The 19,106-nt window shown below is 36.2% G+C and overlaps 1 protein-coding gene across 2 annotated transcripts in view; it reads right to left on the bottom strand.

Annotated features, from left to right (window-relative positions):
- LOC131434633 (serine-aspartate repeat-containing protein F) overlaps positions 1 to 18,831 on the bottom strand; it is a 40,742-nt gene extending 21,911 nt beyond the window's left edge. Inside the window, exons 1-3 of one of the 2 annotated variants that reach the window (XM_058601559.1) lie at positions 18,612 to 18,831; positions 1,745 to 1,929; positions 1,309 to 1,396 (exon numbers count right to left, since the gene is read on the bottom strand). In XM_058601559.1, coding sequence (XP_058457542.1) covers positions 1,309 to 1,396; positions 1,745 to 1,929; positions 18,612 to 18,701 — 363 coding nt within the window. In that variant the 5' untranslated portion in view covers positions 18,702 to 18,831. Of the gene's footprint in view, positions 1 to 1,308; positions 1,397 to 1,744; positions 1,930 to 18,611 lie in introns of those variants that run through there. The other variant, XM_058601560.1, reaches the window with a different exon arrangement.
- Positions 18,832 to 19,106: the final 275 nt, after the last annotated feature.

Below are 19,106 nucleotides of genomic sequence, written 5' to 3' on the forward strand. Positions count from 1 at the left end.
TCTTTTCGTTTTGCTAGCGGTAGCCAGATTCTTAGGCTGTGAACTTTTCCGTGAATGATTGAAAATTTTGGCTAAAGTTTGACAGTTGGATACGACCCATATCAGAATTTGATTAAATATTCTATTTCGATAAAAACTATAAAAAAAACTTCATTTTCATTTTCTTGAGAGCTAGTCGAACACAATACCGCGAAAAGATCCGTACTTTCACAAAAGATCTTCTAGAGGTCCTAGTTTTACATTCAATTGGGATTTCAGAATTAATCATTTTGTAACCATCGCAAATACAATAACATTCTACTCTGACTGACAGAAAGCAGACGATTTTGAAGATGAAACATATTGCACGATTTCTGTTTTTTTTCTTGATAATAATTTCTTCACTGACATTGTAAATTCATCTTCGTTCCATGATGATTTTTATTGGTTTTTGTATTTTTGTGCCACTCTTAAAATAATGTTGGGAAAGAAACAATTCTCATTTTTTTTTCAGAATATATTAGGTAGTGTTGTTGAAGGGACTGCTTCGAGTACTAATTTCCAACGACAATTTCAATAAAATCGTTCAACCATTCAAACCAATCACAGTAAACAAAATACAAAACAAAAAAAAAAAAGCTAAAATGCTTAAGCGTCCCTTTAATCAGCCATGGCAATGTTTTCGTCCGCTAATTTCGATAAATTTAAATTTTCAACATTAACCTATTTTGTATTGCCTCTGTACTGGAACATTTTTCAGAAGGCACTGCTTGTGGTCCATTATAATTTCTTTTTGATAACCACTGGTTTACAATTTTTCTGGATTACATCTATGAGTGTAGAGCGTTAGTTAAGAATTAACTGTTTGATACACAGAAATTTACAGTGAAACAATTCCCTGCTACTTTATATTTCATGTATCGTATGTTGAACACATAGAAGAAGCTTATATCGGCTCCTTGTCGGGTTTATATTGAACTTTTCAACAGAACATTTTTTTTGTTTTTAACATCAGTTTGTTTTTCTCTTCTTAGGTGGTACTTTAAAAACTATCCTTAACTCTAAATCTGCCACCAAACAACAAACACGTTCTTTTCTGTTCACATTCATCGGTTTCGGATAGCATTTCAAGAGACACATTCCGAAATTGAGTAAGCTCGGTCCACTTTCTTTCTTTCATTCAACATCGCAATTCACTCAATTTGCCACGGATTATGCTCTGCTCAATCGGCATTAAGGCATCATAGGTTGGCCTCAGTGATTCCGCAGAAGGACTGAGGGCGGGTAGGAGAAGTTGGTCATCACTTCAAGTTGGTGTGATGTTCTAACCTTATAGTCAGGCCTACTAAAGGCACATCGCTGTTTGCACTGATCGCAATTTACCGCTGGTCCATACTTTAACTCGGAGTTTGTACACCTAGTCGGGGGAATGGTACAAATATGTTTGCGTCATAATCAAACGTACTTCTTGGCTTGGCAACAGCAATTGTTTTTTGCTGAGACTGTTGGTTGATAGGTTATTGATGTTCGACGGAAATAATGGATCGTGGAGAAACTGGGAGTTAGGAAGCATGAATTACCAGAGAAAATTACAGAATGTAATCGTAACTAACTGGGCACACGGCTTTCCCTTTCTTAATGTCATGGGTTAATGTTAGTTACTTAGTGTACATTTTATAATTTTCACACGAATGGTGAAGGGGAAACTATGGGAACATGAAGGATATTGAAACAACAGACGTGGTAAAAAATAGTAAACACAAACCTCTGGCATTTGGATCCGATGAACGCTGCAATGATGTTGCAAAGTCCACAAGCGGACGGTTTTCCATATTGTTTAACATTCTGCTCGCATTTTTTACAAACTGCTGCCGTGCTTGCTTTACTGGTTTGCTGAAATTCTGTGCGGCAGTATGTGCATTTTACAATCGGAAATGATCCTCGGCAATCCTGAAACGTATAAAAAAATCTGTCAGTTCTTAGAAATTTTATGACATTTAGGATTTATTGAAGTTTATTTTTAAGTTCCGTAGTGACAACCTCGAAATGTTTTAAGTATAAAAGTTGAAGAACTCTGCGCACAGGTAGAATATAGCTGATGGATAGTTCTAAACTCTCTGGTCCTAGAAGTTTATGGCGATCGTCCTCTAACACTTCGAATATGTGTAACGTTGTTTCGAAAATTCAGATTTTCTACCTTAACGACGTCGCACGTTTTCCCTCGCAATTTGAAGACTTTTAGGGGCTCATGGTCAGTCTGTTTTTGATTTCAGGAATCTGTGAAAATTTATTTTTCACATTGTCATTTTTAAAATCTGTGCAGTATATTCAGAATCTGTGAAACACGGATTAATCTGTGAGTATCTCTGGTGACAGCAATTTGTTTTCAACTGTCATAATCATAACCCACAGAAGCTTATCCTGAAGGTGTGCATAGAAGTTCTCACAGAGCCAAACGTGACAGAGAGAACAACAAATCTCAGAGCTGAGCTGAGTAATTTCTTTTCTTATTGAATCTGTGAACTCACGCATTTTACAATCGGAAATGAATCACGCCGAAAAAATACCAAAAGTTTTTTTTGAAAATTTTTGAAGCTTGTGAGTTTTATGAAACCCCAAAAAATTAAAGATGGGCGAACGTTTCAGCAATTGGTCGAGCTGGCCGAATTGGCGAATTTTCACCTTAATCAAATTAACGATGAGAAAGCTTTAGCAAACGTTTTCTGCAGTGTACAAAACTTTGATTCTATGCTATCCGATCCCAGGTTGTACAAATTGCTATTCAGCAGAGGTGTTACCAGGAATAACAAAAACTTTTAGATATATGTGCTTGCGTTTTCCCATTCTAATGCGGAAATCGAAAGAAAATTTTCGCATTCAAAGATATTAACGTCTGATGGAAGATATCGTCTCATTGGAATCACATTCAATAATGCAAAGTACGTAATAAAGCTTGCTTAATTTAGAATTGGAACAAACTTTTGCTCATAATGTGGCGCTCCTGGTGGACAGATTTGGAAGTTCTTGGCGCCCACGTGTCGGGAATTTGGTATGATTTTTGACATTCCGCAAATCGACTGTACTTTGTAAACAATCAATATGGAAGCCGAAAGAAGGGAAAAAATTGTGCACAGTTATTTGGAAAATTCATTGTGGTCTGCATCTAGGCTAGCTAAACAGCTGAAATTGCCCATAAATACCGTATGGCGTGTTATCAAACGGTATAAGGAAACATTGACGACGATTCGGAAGCCTCAAGCCAATCGTCGGAGTGGAACTGTCGACCGGAAACTTCGGTGCTGCCCATAGTACCGTGAGGAGAACTCCAAAGAGTGTCTCCAAAAACGAATTTTGCCGTTCATTCGATCCCACAACCATCCCGTAATGTTTCGGCCAGATTTGGCAAGCTGTCATTACAGCAAAGTCGTTCAAGAATGATATGCAGAGAAAGGGGTCCAGTTTGTTCCGAAAAACCTTAACCCACCCAACTACCCCCAGTTCCACCCTATTGAGAAATACTGGGCAATCATGAAGCAGAGACTCAAGGCAAAGGGAAAGAATGTCAAAAACATCAATCAGATGACGACCTGGTGGAATAAGATAGCTAAAACGATGGACGAAGAAGGTGTGCGCCGCCTAATGAACCGTGTTACAGGAAAAATTCGAGAAATCCTTCGAAATCGTGACGAATAATTTTATCCGTATTTTTTCTTAAAAATATGATTATTGTTGAATTCATTAAATAATTGAAATACAGGCAATTGTCTTTGTTCCAATTCTATCTGAAGCAAGCTTTGAATGCAATGATATTTTTTGATAATATGTTCACAAATTTTGTGTGTGATAAAAATCGCATTCTTACAAAAAAATTGCATGACAGGCTTACGAAGCGAAGTTGGAAACGAAGAAGAAAAAGCTAAAAACTAAATGGCACCGACGGGATTTCGTCCGTGGTGATAAGAAATTGTTCTAATATTTTGTTGGTTCCACTATCCATCATTTTCAATTTCTCTTCGCGGTCTGGATTTTTTCCTGAAACATGAAAGAAATCCTATATCTTTCCAGTTTACGAAAGTATCCAACTATCGTGGAATTGCTGCTTTGTGCGCTGTATCGAATCCGTATGGAACTAAAGTTTTGGATTTTATAACACATAGTTGCTCTGACTACACATCTGCGACTCTGCATATATTCATGCCAAAGCGTTCAACTTTCCTAAATTTAGTAACCTATACTTCCTTCATCATACCTTCTTCACAAGCACGACAAAAGCAATCATCACATAACGATCTCCAAGTTAAGTGGACTGGGATTTTACGGATCATTTTTGAATTGGCTTCGATCATATCTAACTGGCCGTGGAATGATAGTGAAAATAGGATACTGTGCAACCTCCCCATTTCCTGTTACCAATGAAATTCATTTCCTGTTACCTATGGATGTCACCTTGGACCGTTCAATTTTTCTTGTACCTCAACGATCTAAATTTTTCGATCAAGTGCATGCAACTATGGTTTGCCGATGACTTCAAAATATTTCATATAATCAAATCTGCAGCTGACTCAAAGTTAACTAATTGATGTAACATCAACAAAACGGTTTTACAGTTCGCTCGTACATCTCATCCAAGTCAGTCGATATAACAAAACCGCTTACGTTCGGGACAGAAGATACCAAGTACAGTATTGTGTAGTGAACAATTGAACGGCCTCGACATGAGTGAACCAAACGAACAAAAGCTACCGCCGACACGAAAGAATACAATTGTTGTTGACTTCAGGCAGTGCAAAATTCGACCTTCGATACGAGAACTTCAAGGTTTGCTTAAGGAGCAAATGCATCTTGACATTAAACGTGTGCTTTTACTTCAATGCAATAAGACAAATAATGTTGTTTACATCTAGTTTTATAAAGAGTTGGATGCAATTCAATTCGCAAAAGACAATAACAATGTGCACTATGTGGATCACGAGAACATTAAGTGCAACGTTCCAATATATATGAAAGATAGTGCTATAGAAGTGCGTGTGCATGATTTTCCCTCAAGCGTCAATGTTTCATACATTCGCAAAACTATGTCCCAATACGGAGAGATTCTCTCTATGGAAAAAGATAAGTGGAAGAATTTTTTCCCCGGTATTCTAAATGGCGTACGTTTATTACGCATACACTTGTAAAAGGCTATACCTTCTTATGTGATTTTCGGTCAAGATAAGATTCCATGCAAATCACTTGTTACCTATGGCAATCAGATGGCCACATGTCAATATTGCCAAAAAGCTGTTCACTACGGTAAGCCATGTGATAAACCGGACAAGGAGACAACTATACCAAAGGACAACGGTGCTTCCTTCGCACCAACCCCAAGCAACCCCAGTACACCTGTGACAGTCACCAACAACAGTGAAGCATCCCCTTCAACGAAACCATCCAACGTAACCCCTATAGAACAAAATACACCAGCTGCAGTTAATAACTTACCCTCCAACCAACCAGCAACTGCAACGAATGTACAACAAGGCGCATCTACAGCAACTCTCAATGAGCCCAAGACTACGATCAATAAGGAAAACGAAAATAAAACGGAAATCACACACAGCACCTACGATGAAGCAATGGATGATGAGATAAGCTGCGGACGAAGTGACCCCCGATCCTCGTTGGATGGAAATGGAAACTTATCTCCTCCTAGAAAAAGGGTGACAACGAGATCCAATAGCAAACAATAATAATTAAGTAACAAAAATGTAAACCAATCGGCCACGTAAAGCTTTTACGCAAAAAGGCCAGAATAAAAATTTTACTATATAAAAAAATGGTTTTAAATGCTCCGTCATCTCTTTTAGTCGAAAAAAGTCTGTATTCAAGATCGACTATGATAGTTTACAATCTATTCTCGAACGCGCATCGTCTGTCAAGGACATGGGTGTTCTTCTGGATTCCAAGTTAAATTTTAAGGAGCACATAGAGTTTACCATCTCCAAAGCCTCTAAGCTATTAGGATTTATTTTACGCGTTACTAATATATTCTCTGACGAACGTTGCTGGAAAGCTCCGTATTGCGCTATTTTTTCTTCGGTTTCCCTATGCTAGAAATAATTATGGATATAACGAGCCCATTGCAAGCATGTGCCGCATTTTTAACAAATGTTTCAATTCTTTTTACTTCCATTTGTCACGTAATGGTATCAAGAAGCACTAGATATAAGGAAATGTATCATTTGGATGGTTGTAATCTGTTGATTTAAAAGACGAGGAAATTTTATGCCTGCTGGAGAGCAAGTTTGACAAAAACTAACTCCAGTGGGCTTTTCCCTGCTCCAAATAAAAGAATAAAATAATAACAGAAGAGGAAGAAACGAAATACATTCAGAGTAAAATCCGACAAACAGAAAAGGCGCTGTCTCAGAAAACAAAAGCTAAATAGGAGACGATAAATAAATTAAACCGAAATCAGAGATTAAAGTATTATCAGAACATCCTGAAGAGATCTACATTAAAATTCTGCTTACCGCAAAAAATGTCTTCGCTGAAATCTGTTTAACTTCTTTCAAAATTACAAAATTGCAATTTTATTTTCACTTATATTTTCCGTACATCCTAGAGCACATATTTACTGAGGACATAGAAGTTTTAGTTTTCAGCTTCGCGCGGATTTCGCGCGTTTTAGCTTCCAACTTCGTGCGGATTTCGCGCGTTTTGAATTTGAAATTTTTCGTAACAACCCTGTTAGTTGAACCGAAATAGTAAACGTCTACTCGCTCTATGCGCCGTAACTATGATGATGTTCGCTTTCATATTAGTAACAAATCGTGTTGATATATGTACGATATCGAACAATCTCGCAACACTATCCGCGGCTTTTTGTATTTGAATGTAGAAGTAATTTACTAGATTCGACTAGCCTAATAGTGTTTAATTCAGTTTCTTCTTCTTCACTCTCTGCGTGACAACGTGAAGTCGTCAAAGTACGGATGAAAATCCTTTCTCTCTCGTGCAATACTCAAATTTTCACTGCACTATCACGATACAACGTGTTCACTCGTTGAGGGTTTCACCAGTGGCGTCTCGTGACAAAATGTACGGATTGTGCACTGATTATGTGGCATGATATCAGATATAACAGTTCGTTGTAAGTGAAAACTAAACATTCCCCAATGGACAATTTCATCAATAAAACCGCTTCGACGTTGTAACAGAGACAGCAATTCGTTTACAACTGCCATAAGCATAAGTCACTGAAACTTCTCCTGAAGGTGACATCGCAAGCAGCTTAGGGAAAATTTGTACATGTTGTGCTGTGGACAAAAATGCTCATTATTTCATATTCAGTGCCATCCGATATGCTTTTATCGAACATATAGAGAATATAGAAAATTATTGAATGCGAATGGGGATGTTAATTCCTTCAATTTGACCGGTTGTGCAGTGCACGGGGTGCACATTACGACGAGACGCCACTGGGTTTCACCGGAAGTGTTAACTCACTTTAGAAGCAATGAGATCAAAATATCTTTTACGGAAAACTTGTAAACCTTTGTTTATTCTTTTTTCGGTATTGTAGCGTAACCATGGTATTTTGGCGACGCTTTTCTATGTTTATCGACACTTCTTAATAAGGGGCTAATAAAAGTATATTATTACTGAGTTCTCGGGTTCACGATTACCGAACAAGTTTTTTCCTTTAATTTATATGGTCCTTCGTAATCTTGAGTATGATATCTTTGCCATAACATTGTTTGTTCCAGAATTAACTCCTGAGGTTCTAAAATGCACACCACTTACCGCTGCGAAAATAACATGTTCCGCTTTGAGCAATCATATCAAGGAATGTCTCGATGTTTAACTTAAAATTAAAACTGTATCAGTCTCTAATAGATAATAATAAACTACATACAGTGTAAAGATTAGGGAACCCATAGTTTTATTGATTTATTTATTTCGTCAAGCAAATCTAGACTACATATAAAAATTCACAATGTTTATTACACTACGCATTATTTCTACATGGAGAACCCTTCGATCATAAAATTGCGATATCGCAGTTTTTGATTTTTGCGATAGTTGATTTAACTAATTTCTTTTTGATTCAACCAATATGGTTTTTGATTTGCATATATTCAAGTAATTGAAAAATATGTTGTTTTGAATGCTGTCAAATGCCGGAGACAGTTGAAAGCAAAATGCAAAATCAACAACTAGTTGAAATCTGTTCGCGTCGCTTCAAAATGTCAATGAAAACAACATCGATGGTTAAAGCGTTTGGTGAAATTGTGTTCATTCGAATTGAGAAATTTATGATAACAAGTGTTTATCTAACAGCGGTGTTGTGATAAAGTTAACCTTGTTTAAGATGAAAAAGATTTGGTGACAAATTAAAAAATGTTAATGAATGGTAATCTTTCAGGTATGCGCAAAAATTTTATGCTTCAAATTCTATCATTGATTTACTTCCAGCAGACTGTTTTACTTCCAGCTGTTTGATACCGACGATGATGTTCATGCATTAGCAATAAAACGCTTTTTGACATGAATTTAATTTATAAAAGTAACAGGAGCGAAGGGTTTCAAACACACAGAACGCGCTGCAATTGAATGGCGCGTTTGAATTGCCGTTGCAAAATTCCAATTCCCAGCGGTTGATGCACCCAAGCTCTTATAAATTGACTAAAATTAACAGTGTAACTTTAGTTCAACCATTTGAAGACATCATCTTTCAATACTCATTTTAGGTAAATTTAATAATTTCGCTAATTTACTCGCCCCTCCGATCAGAACAGATCAGATCAGTTCTGATTTCGTAATGATAATTTATTCCTTGGTTAAGATCACTTGAAAGCAGCAGTGATCGGTAGTTTTCAAAGCCCTAATGATATTACATGTCAATATAAAATACTGTTTATATTTTAACGATATTTATTTCATGAATCTCAACATACCGAACTTATTTCAAATAGATCATGACGTGTATAAGTAAGTATATTTTGATTATTTTCGCAAATCAATAACATTGTTCGAGTTGATTCAACTATTTGCAATGTCTAAAACAAATAAAACCGATTTATTTTTCAACTAACAGAATTTTGTTTCAATAACAACACCAGTTATTTCAACTAAAATATTTGTTGAATTTGAAAGGTAGGTATGTGTCCTCACTAATTGACAGCTTTTTTTTTCAAACAGTTAAATTAGTTGTTTCAACCATCGTTTCTGCTAATCGAAAAACAAAAATGACAGTTTAGTTAAAACAACAATCGATTAGTTGTACCAAATTTTAACCAATCGAACTCAGAAAATCTAATATTCTGGTTGAAAATGGATCGCGGGTGGTTCCGTGTCCGATGAAGTTAAGTTTTGATTTGATTTTTTGACATAGTCAGGTCAAGATGATTACAAAATTGAATAGAGTGACGCATTATTCGAACTATGAGACCTTTCGTTTGAATTTAAGTTTGAGACAATTGATCCAGCCATGTCCCTGACCAAGTGTCATATACCATTCGACTCAGTTCATCGAGCTGAGCAATGTCTTTGTATGTGTGTATGTGTCAAATAATCGCACTAGGTTTTCTCGGAGATGGCTGAACCGATTTTGACGAACTTAGATTCAAATGAAAGGTCTCATGGTCGCATACGGAATTCCTGTTCCGGAGTTATAGGGTAAAATGTGTTCAATATTGTACACCGTCACTTAAACCGGCGAAACAAAAAACGTGAAAAAAATCCTGAACTGGTCTCAAAACTACCTAAATCGATAGTCATTATCAGTAGGCAACTAAACAAACCGATTCCGGCTATCCTGGTTCCCGGTATCCGGTTCCGGAAGCACCGGATAGTGGTCATATACACCAAAACGGATCTCACTAACTTTTCTCAGCGATGGTTTGACCGATTTCCACAAACTTAGATTCAAACGAAAGCTCTTACTGTCCCATACGAAATTTTTTGAATTTCATCTGGATCCAACTTCCGGTTCAGAGGTTATAGGGTCAAGTGTGTTGAATATTGTACACCGTCACTTAAACTGGCGGAACAAAAACTGTAAAAAATGTAGTAAACTGAACTCAAACCCGTTATTCCCAATCTTAGGGTCAAATGAAAGGTCTTATGATCCTACCAAAAATTACTGCATATTTTCGGATACAACAAACATTTAAATCGTCATTTAGAGTGCGATGCCAAAATCGTTTGTACGTCATGTTAGTTGGTGGCCGTACGAACCGACTTCGATTATACCGGTTCTCGGGTTCCGGTGCCGGAAGTGCATAGAATAGTGAACCCACTTCGTTTTCTTTAGGATGACCTACGCGAGCAAAGCACTGTTTCATTCTGTATGTTATACTAGTTAATGCACAAGCAATCCCTTGGTTTCTTTCAAATATCGAAGAGAAAAATTTTGAATAGAATACCACAATATTATACATGAGAAAGGCATCATTACACCACTAAGTGGATTAAAACAGGTTTTTTTTTTGGTTTTCTGCACTCTAAACGTTACTTCGCAAATTTCTGCACCTTTGCTGTCTTGAATTCAGTTTTGGCTTTCAATATAGAAAGGTAATAGAATTACTGGAAAACGACTTTTGATTGGAGCTCCGGAGACCCCTAGTGCTATATACCATTTTTTTATCTTTTTATATTTTTTACCATTCTACTCAGCTCGACAAGATCGGAAAGACTATGAGTGTTTGCACCTTTCAAAGATTTTCCCTTCCGCATATTATTTTTAGACTGAACCGATTTAACCAGCTTAGACTGTTTTAAAAGCTACTCTTGGGTTGCGGATCAAGTTCGAGAAAAAATGGTTGCTCTTCCGCTTCCGGATATATAATGGAATAAGTGCCGTAGCCGACAAAACGCAATTTGCAATGGAATTTTACTCAATTTTTCAGATGTGGCAATGTCAATCCTAGACTCGTCTGAATGCTACTATTGGATTGATACAAGTTGCCGGAGGCATAATCGTATAAATGACGTAATCGATAAATCGCGTCTACTTTCTACCCGCTTTTTTTTTGTTCAGAAAGTGACCAATGATCAAGTTCAAATGTATAATTGCTGATACTGGTTTCGGTTACTGGTTATTATTGCAGATACTGGTTTCGAAAATGTTGTCGGAATTACGACGTAAGCGCTGAAGCCCGCTGTTGTGAACAAACCGAATCAATCTGAATGAATTTTGGTCAGAAATTATCAACCCCAGTCTTAATGAAAAAGTATGCTATAATGCGACTGTTTGAATGACAAGAGAAAGGCATTATCACATCACTAGCTGGATTAACAAAACCCTTCAACAACAGGTTTTAAATTTTATTGGTGCAAACGATAAAAAAAGGGAAATGAATGAAATTACGAAAACAGAATCACAAGAAGATGATCTCAAACCATCGTTGGCTACGGGAATGTGTTTCCACATGTACCAGAGTAACTTTGTTGATAGAGCATCTCCACAGTAAGAAGAAGGTTGCCGGTTCGAGTATTGCCTCTTGGCGATTCTTTTTCCAAATTTCATTCACCTATCATCTTTCTCGCTCTGTTTCTGAATAAATGAATATCTTTATCGAGCAAAGACTGTTTAAATTTATAGTTTACCTGAAATACATAGACTAACATACAGGACACTCAAATTAAATTCTTCAATCATTTTAACGGTCATTTCGAATATTCCTTTAGTTGGGACAGTATTCGCATATGGCATGATGGCGCCATGTTACCCTATCAAAAACATCCTGTCTGTCATCTAGACTGTGTTTATTTTTTTCATTTACCAACAGAGTTGCCACTCATACAGATTTACCCGTAATGTATTGATTTGTATACGTCCATGCGAATTTCATGCAGGATACAGATTTAATACATATTGCCAGAACTGTACACAGAATTGTGCCTACTTCTCCTCCTCCAACGCAATACAAATTCGAACCCGTTTTGTTACAATATTTACTTGCTTCTGGTCTGCCGCCAATTAATTTCGGGTGAAAATTACCAACACAATAAAAAATAGTCTAGATGAACAACGTTGAGAAAAATAAATGGTTACCTTCCAACATCGTGAAAAAGTTAAATATATTATCAACGTAATCCAATAATTTATTGTGACGATTCATTTTCAAATATTATGATGAAATCAGGCATCCCTGCAAGCAGCTGATCGGTGTTGACAAACGAGGGGAAACCAACTAGTAAAAAAACTTTTACATAACACAAGGGGTGTATCGATAGTAAATAGTTCGCGCAGTACAATATAGGTGGAACTAGTGCATCACGAAAAATTATTTTTATAAGAATTTACTCATACTGTCATGTCTGTTAGTCTGTGTTTGTATCACGACATGATTTTCATGAGTTTTGAAACTTGCGAACATAGTTTACCTAGCAGTGAGATGATTTTGTTTTAAATATCTTACAGTATTAGATTTTTTGCCTTTACATAACGAAATAAGGGAAATAATGTTAGAAATGTTTGTAATTATGAATTCAATAAAACGATCTATGGTAACGCAGTGAACAATGTTAGAATTGAACGAGGCCGTTAATTTAATTAGGTTAAAACCGGGTATAAAGAAACGAAAAAAAATCGAACGAATTCAGAGAAATATCATTGCATCCTTAATATTCTATAATTTCATTCCCAATATTTGATATTGTACTATATTACTAGGACATATTACATACTTTCCAAGTATATCACAAATTTAACTGTACGTGCGTTCTATAAAATGTGATGAAATGATTTACAAATGTAAGAAATAATTCGAAATTGTTTGATGTCTGAGAAAAAAATCTAACAAGTTAACTAAATTTAAAAAGTTATATGCGTATTTTTTTTCAAAGATATCAATAATTTAAGTTTCCGAACATTTGAGACGTTGTCTGACCAAATCAATCAATTCCAATTATTCTGTGCCAATAATTTGGAAAGTTACACCATACTTGAACATAGATATTCGTAGTCGCAGATAAAGGAATAAACCTTCGAAACGTTGGCCATGCACACAAAATTGATGTTTCGTGAAGAAATAACCTGGAATGATTCTTAGTGTCGATAGGATCGCAGTACTAGCCATTATAGATGATCGAGTAAGCATTTTTTCAAACCCGAACCCCCTACCCGTACCCGATCAAAAATAAAATACTTTTACCCGTACCCTAAAGAAACCTGAGATTAATTTTTCTTCCAAACCCGAACTCGATCCGAACCCGATAAAAAAAATAAAAGCCTTTAGTCGTACCCGACCCATACCTGAAAAAAGTTCCGTAGCCCGACCAAATTTTTTAACCCGACCGGTACCCGTTGAAAATGAAAAAAATCGACACCCCTACCCGACCAACATATCTTTTTCTGTACCTGAACTCGACAAATACCCGTCGGGTACGGATTCGAGTCGGGTTTCGAGTACAAATACCCGAAACCCAATCATCTCTATTAGCCACATGTACGGAAAGAATAGGCTGCGAAGACTGCTGAAACAGAATGAGCAAATTCCACAAAATAATGTAATGCCAAGACTTTGGTTTAAAGAAACGATATTCAGTGCCATTTCAGCTGCTTTTTGTGCATCAAATTAAATAGACGGTTGTATTCTAAGCCATATAGGTTTTATATAGAAGGCATAGAATATCATAAAAACCTGTTTTGAACCATCTAGTGGTGTGATAGTGCCTTTCTCATTGTCATTTCAAGAGAAATCGATGCACGTTTCGTATTGGAGACTTTGGCTAACATTTCATTTCGTATGCAGAACCAGAAGATCTTCAAAGCCGTAGTAAGTTTTTACGACCATTTAATCACCAGACTAAAAGTTAAAATACTTTCAAAATCTTCAACAACGTATAAAATAAATCTTCGAAAAGTGTACACACGCAGACATTGTCCAACCTCTTCAAGCTAAGTCGAATGGTATATAACACTAGGGGTCTTCGAAGCACCGATCGAAAATCGTATTTCCCAGCAATTTTATTACCTTTCTATAGAGAAAGGCAAAAACAGTGAATCGTTTCATTCTGAATATTAATCATAGAGACAAGGACTTTTCTTCAATTCAAGCTGGTTAATTTACACTTCATACACTATTTTGATTGAACAAATTAAACGAGCATAGCGAAATCCTGCGCTTCTGTTACTTTTGTATGTAAAATTCAAACTAAATAGGGTGATATTTTTGAATCAACAGCATAAAACATGTTTTGTGATTGAATTTACACTGAGCTCTTTTTTACGCGGCTTTTCTTACTATTCGGTTTTCTTGTTTTGTCTGAGAAATACATGAAACGTCTAGATCTGGTGTTATCCCGAAATTTTTCCTGAGTCAACTCTGACACTTGACGAAATTTCGATTAAAAAAACATGTTTTGAAATTACACCAGATTTCTACGTTTCATGCATTTCTAAGACAAAACTATAGAACCGGATAGCTTCGAAAATTCGCGTAAAAAGCCACGTAACTTCGGAAATCTGTGTAAACAAGTCGCGTAAAAACCCGCAAAAAAACCGCGACCTTAGTGTAAATTGAATCACAATACACGTTTTATGCTGCTGATTCAAAAATATCATCCTATTTAGTTTGAATTTTATATACAAAAGTAACAGAAGCGCAGGATTTCGCTAGGTTCGATTCAATCCATTTTAATTGTTTCAGCCGCACTTCTCGTGAAGTAGCTATGATTTGTCTCAATCTTAGCAATTGAGCATGGTCAACCAAAATCACCCACTGATAACAGACAGTCGTACCTGCATCGTGATTCTAATTTATTCAACACGGTCGAAAACTCGTGCTCATGAGTGTTCGTTAGTAATGAACTCGGTTGTATTTTCAAAACCGAACTTTGGTGTCGGTTTTCGTTTTATTTATAATACGTACGTAATCGAACAAGGCGCATAGCGTGTTTCATTCGTATAGGCGGTGTTTTGATTTCGCATGACCGTACCGGTGCGTTTTATGAAATTTCACTCATTATCTTATAATTATGAAAGCGGAAGTTGGATCCGGATTTGAACCTAAGTTTGTGAAAAAAGGTCTAGCCAAGGCATAGAAAAGTGAGTACATGAGTGAGTTTGTGAAACTTTCTCCGGTCTTTCCGGAACCTGAAGTTGGGGACTGGTATAACCGAAGTTGATTCGTTTGGCCGTCAACTGACAAAGCCTATTGATGAAAAATGATTCGAGCCCAGTTTTTAAAAATGTTCATGTGTTTTGAGTCGCTGCTCTGTATAACTGTTTGTATAGAAATGTAGAAATCTCCAATTGAGCAGGTGTGGTTAGTTGATGATCAAATACATTGATTTCAGGTATACCGGCTTTTTGTTATTGGTTCCGGAAATACTGGAAAAGTGATCGTGTACTGCAAACCAGAAATTGCTAAAATTTCTCAGAAAGGCCGGACCGATTTTTCCAAGTTTAGATACAAATGAAAATTATCATTATCATTTAAGTTTGTGTACAATTTTGTCCGAATGCGGCTTACGGTTCCGGAAATACGGTATGTATGAAATTGGAACTCGTCATTTAGAGCCATAATGCAAAAAAACTGAAAAAAATGAATTAATGTTATGATTATGTTAGTTGCTGGCCAAACGAATCGATTTCCGCTATACCAGTTTCTAGCTCCCGGTTCCGTACCAGAAATAATGGTTAAAAACTCCGGAGCTCTCTTCATTTTCGCGGAAACGGTTGAGTCAATTTTCACAAACTTAGACTCAAATGAAAGGTTTTACAGTGCCATATACTGCTATTGATTTTAGTCCGAATCTGGCTTTCGATTCCAGAACAACAGGGTGAAGTGTGTTTAAAATTGCAAACCGTCATTTAAAATGACAATGCAAAAAGAGAAGTTTCTCTAAGCTTGGTTTAAAACTGTTTATTATCAATTGAAAATGTTATGATACTTTATACCCTTTTGATGTGGAACACATCTTTGTTGTCTATATAGGAGTGCAAATTAGAAACTCAAGGTAGTAAACGTATAGAAAAGTGGTCAGATTTTGAACACTTTCAGCTAAGCCATTTTTATTTCGATTCGTAATATTATTTCACCAACTGATTGAAAATATTTCTACGCATCGATTTGAATGGATAAAGTCACGTATTTTCATGTACATATTACATTGTGCATATTACTGAACAATGGATGAAACATGGATTCATTACTTCACTCCGGTTAAAAAAAGATCGTCATCTGAGTGGACAGCAACTGGTGAACGTCGTCTAAAGCGCTCGGAAGCACTTCTATCGGCTGGAATGGTTATGGTCTCGGAATTTTGGGATGAGCGTGGTGTAATATTTATTGACTATCTTGAGAAAGGAAATACCATTAACAGTAAATATTGTTCCGTGTACGACGTCACTAACGCATCAAATCATCATGCGATCTCCGCCAAGAACAGCATCAACGGAAAACAGAATACTTAATTACGAAAACATTCATTATAAAAAATTATTGTTAAATGGCATGTAATATTATTCACAGCTTGACACACCGCACACTCGTCAGATTCACTCCAATATGAAGTTCAGTGTGAAACTCAGTAACACACTTATACATACAAACTGACAGTACACTTTTTATACATAAAAAACAAATCAAACAATAATCGAAAAGATTCAGTTTTTTTTTACTAGCCTTCAGCTGGTTTTTTCCTGACAATAAATTAATTGTATACCACAGCTCAAAGAGTGCGAACGTCTTTCTATCATTCAGCGCTCATTATGAAGAAAGTATCCTGTATCGATTTTAGATTGCTCTTTGCTTGATGGTGATTGTTTTCGGCTAAATTATTGCTACGTTTCTGATTTCCATTGTCATCGATTGTCACTGTTGGCCAGCCGCTAGGGATCCTAATTGGAACACGGACAACGCTATTGCGAGCGTACAAATATTATATAGAGTTATTGAAGCATTCGAAAATCGCATATGGCAATTTCGTTACATCAAGAAAACGCACTGTGTCACAAGTCTATCAAAACAATGGTAAACTACATGAATTGAACTTCGAATTTCTCCCACATCCACCGTAATCGCCAGATTTGGCTCCCAGCGACTACTGGCTGTTCGCAAAAGTTATCACTGAAACTGAGGCCTATTTTGAGGCAAAAGATAAATCGTTCTATAAAAGTGGTATTGAAATGTTAGAGCGCCGCAGGAATGATTGCGTTGCTCTTGATGGAGATTACGTCGATGAATAAAGTTATTTTTGAACCAAAATAATCGTGTTCTCTTTGTTAGGCTCGGAACTTTTCATCCCTTTTTTATAGCTGAGTTATTTATAGTAAGAACCTGTTTAGCAAAAAAAAAACGAAATTATCTCAAGCAAAATTTCGTTCCAATTTGCAAGTGGCAAAAGTTGTCACACACACACGTATATATTTGCTCAGTTCGTCGAGCTGAATCGAATGATATATGACATTCGGCACTCGATTGAAAAGCTTTGATTATATAGCCTTTCTTATATGAGAAAGGCAAAAAAAAAATCTCAGAACGGAACTCACTTCATTTTCGCAGGGATGGCTGAAAGTATTTTCAGAAACTCAAATGAAAACATATGTTGAAATTAAATTTTATCTGGGTCCGTCTTCCGGTTTCGAAATTATAAGGTAAAACGTAGCATAAACCGGTACCAAACACCAACATACTAACAGTCCAAAAAGAAATAGTAATTCTCTTCTGTAAGTGGCAACAAATATTATTATTCTGGACTTATATTTTCAAGCTTTCTGATCACATCGAATAATATGTAATAGCCAATCGTACAATTAAAGTCCAGAAATTTACATTATTTTAGTGTTTCTTAGTGTAACATTAGTAATTTGGAATTATTTTGTACAACTCATACCAAAACAAATACATACAACAGTTTGTTCACATTCTTCAAAATTCTACAATAATTAACATATACAAACAAACTAGAAACAATGAAGTATATAATATGGGTATATAGATTCCTTTGGATATTGTAATCCATTTTTCTTTTGATGCACGGAAAAATGTATTTAAAAACAATTGATTTATCATCATTTCTTGTTTCACTGTAAAAATTGTACTTCCTAATTTATTGTGTATAAGTGTTCTCATAATGTTGCATATTTTTACTGATAAATCATTTATATATAATTTCAGTAAACTTCTATTCGGGTCTTTCTTTGTGTTTTCTGAGCTTTGATACTTGATACGGCTCTGTCGTTAGTGGTCGGAAAATCACAAATGTTTTTTTGGCAACACTGTTCTCAAGCGTGAAAAAGCACTAAAACGTCATCCTGTAAAATGTTCAACAAATGCGACGCGACACTAACTACAATCCAGTCATAGTTTTGAAATAATATTAAGAGCACTATTTCATCACAGTTTGAACTAAAAACCACACATTTAACTCCGACATAAAATGTACAATAGATGTCAATCGTCATTTTAAATCATGGCCATTTCAAAACTAACGAAACTTCAAGGTTAATGAAATATCCGTAACACTACACAAAAAACAAGCTTGCAATCACTAAAATTCATTTCCACAGCATTTTTGCCTCAAATCATTTGAGTTTAGCACTAATTTTATCCGTTTGAATTCGCACTACTGGCGCAAATTTCTGCAGCAATTCTAAAACTAACGCCATTATTTCGCGAATCGAAGGTGAAAATTACCTTGCAAAGCTGCTGACCCGGAGACAATTCCTCGAACGGATGGCGTGAAAAACACTTCGAACATGCGAATAACATCACCGACGAGCTCATTCTCCGGAATACGGACTAGCAAACGGAGGATTTTTCCTTCTGACGAAAACGCGTACCACTTTTTACTCCGTCGCTTCGATGTTGTCCGGCGGCTGTTGACTGTTCTTTCTCGTTCTTCACTCTGACGCATCATCGGTTTAGCTTTTTTCTGCGATAGTGGTATAAATTGCTAGGGTTGTAACTTGTATAAACTTTTTGACATGTGCAAGGGGGTTCCCGTGTACACACAGAAAACATTTTTTTAGTAAAAATATATTCCGAGTATATCGAACGAATGTTTTGGTTGATAAAGTGGCCATAATTCTCCTGTTCGATTCAACCAATGCTTTTTTTAAAACAACCAAACCATATTCTAGCTTGAAACAAACTAAATTTAACTATTTTTTGGTTTAAGGGGCAATTTAC

This window comes from Malaya genurostris, chromosome 3 (assembly GCF_030247185.1).
Source record: "Malaya genurostris strain Urasoe2022 chromosome 3, Malgen_1.1, whole genome shotgun sequence".
Taxonomy (NCBI): Eukaryota; Metazoa; Arthropoda; class Insecta; order Diptera; family Culicidae; genus Malaya; species Malaya genurostris.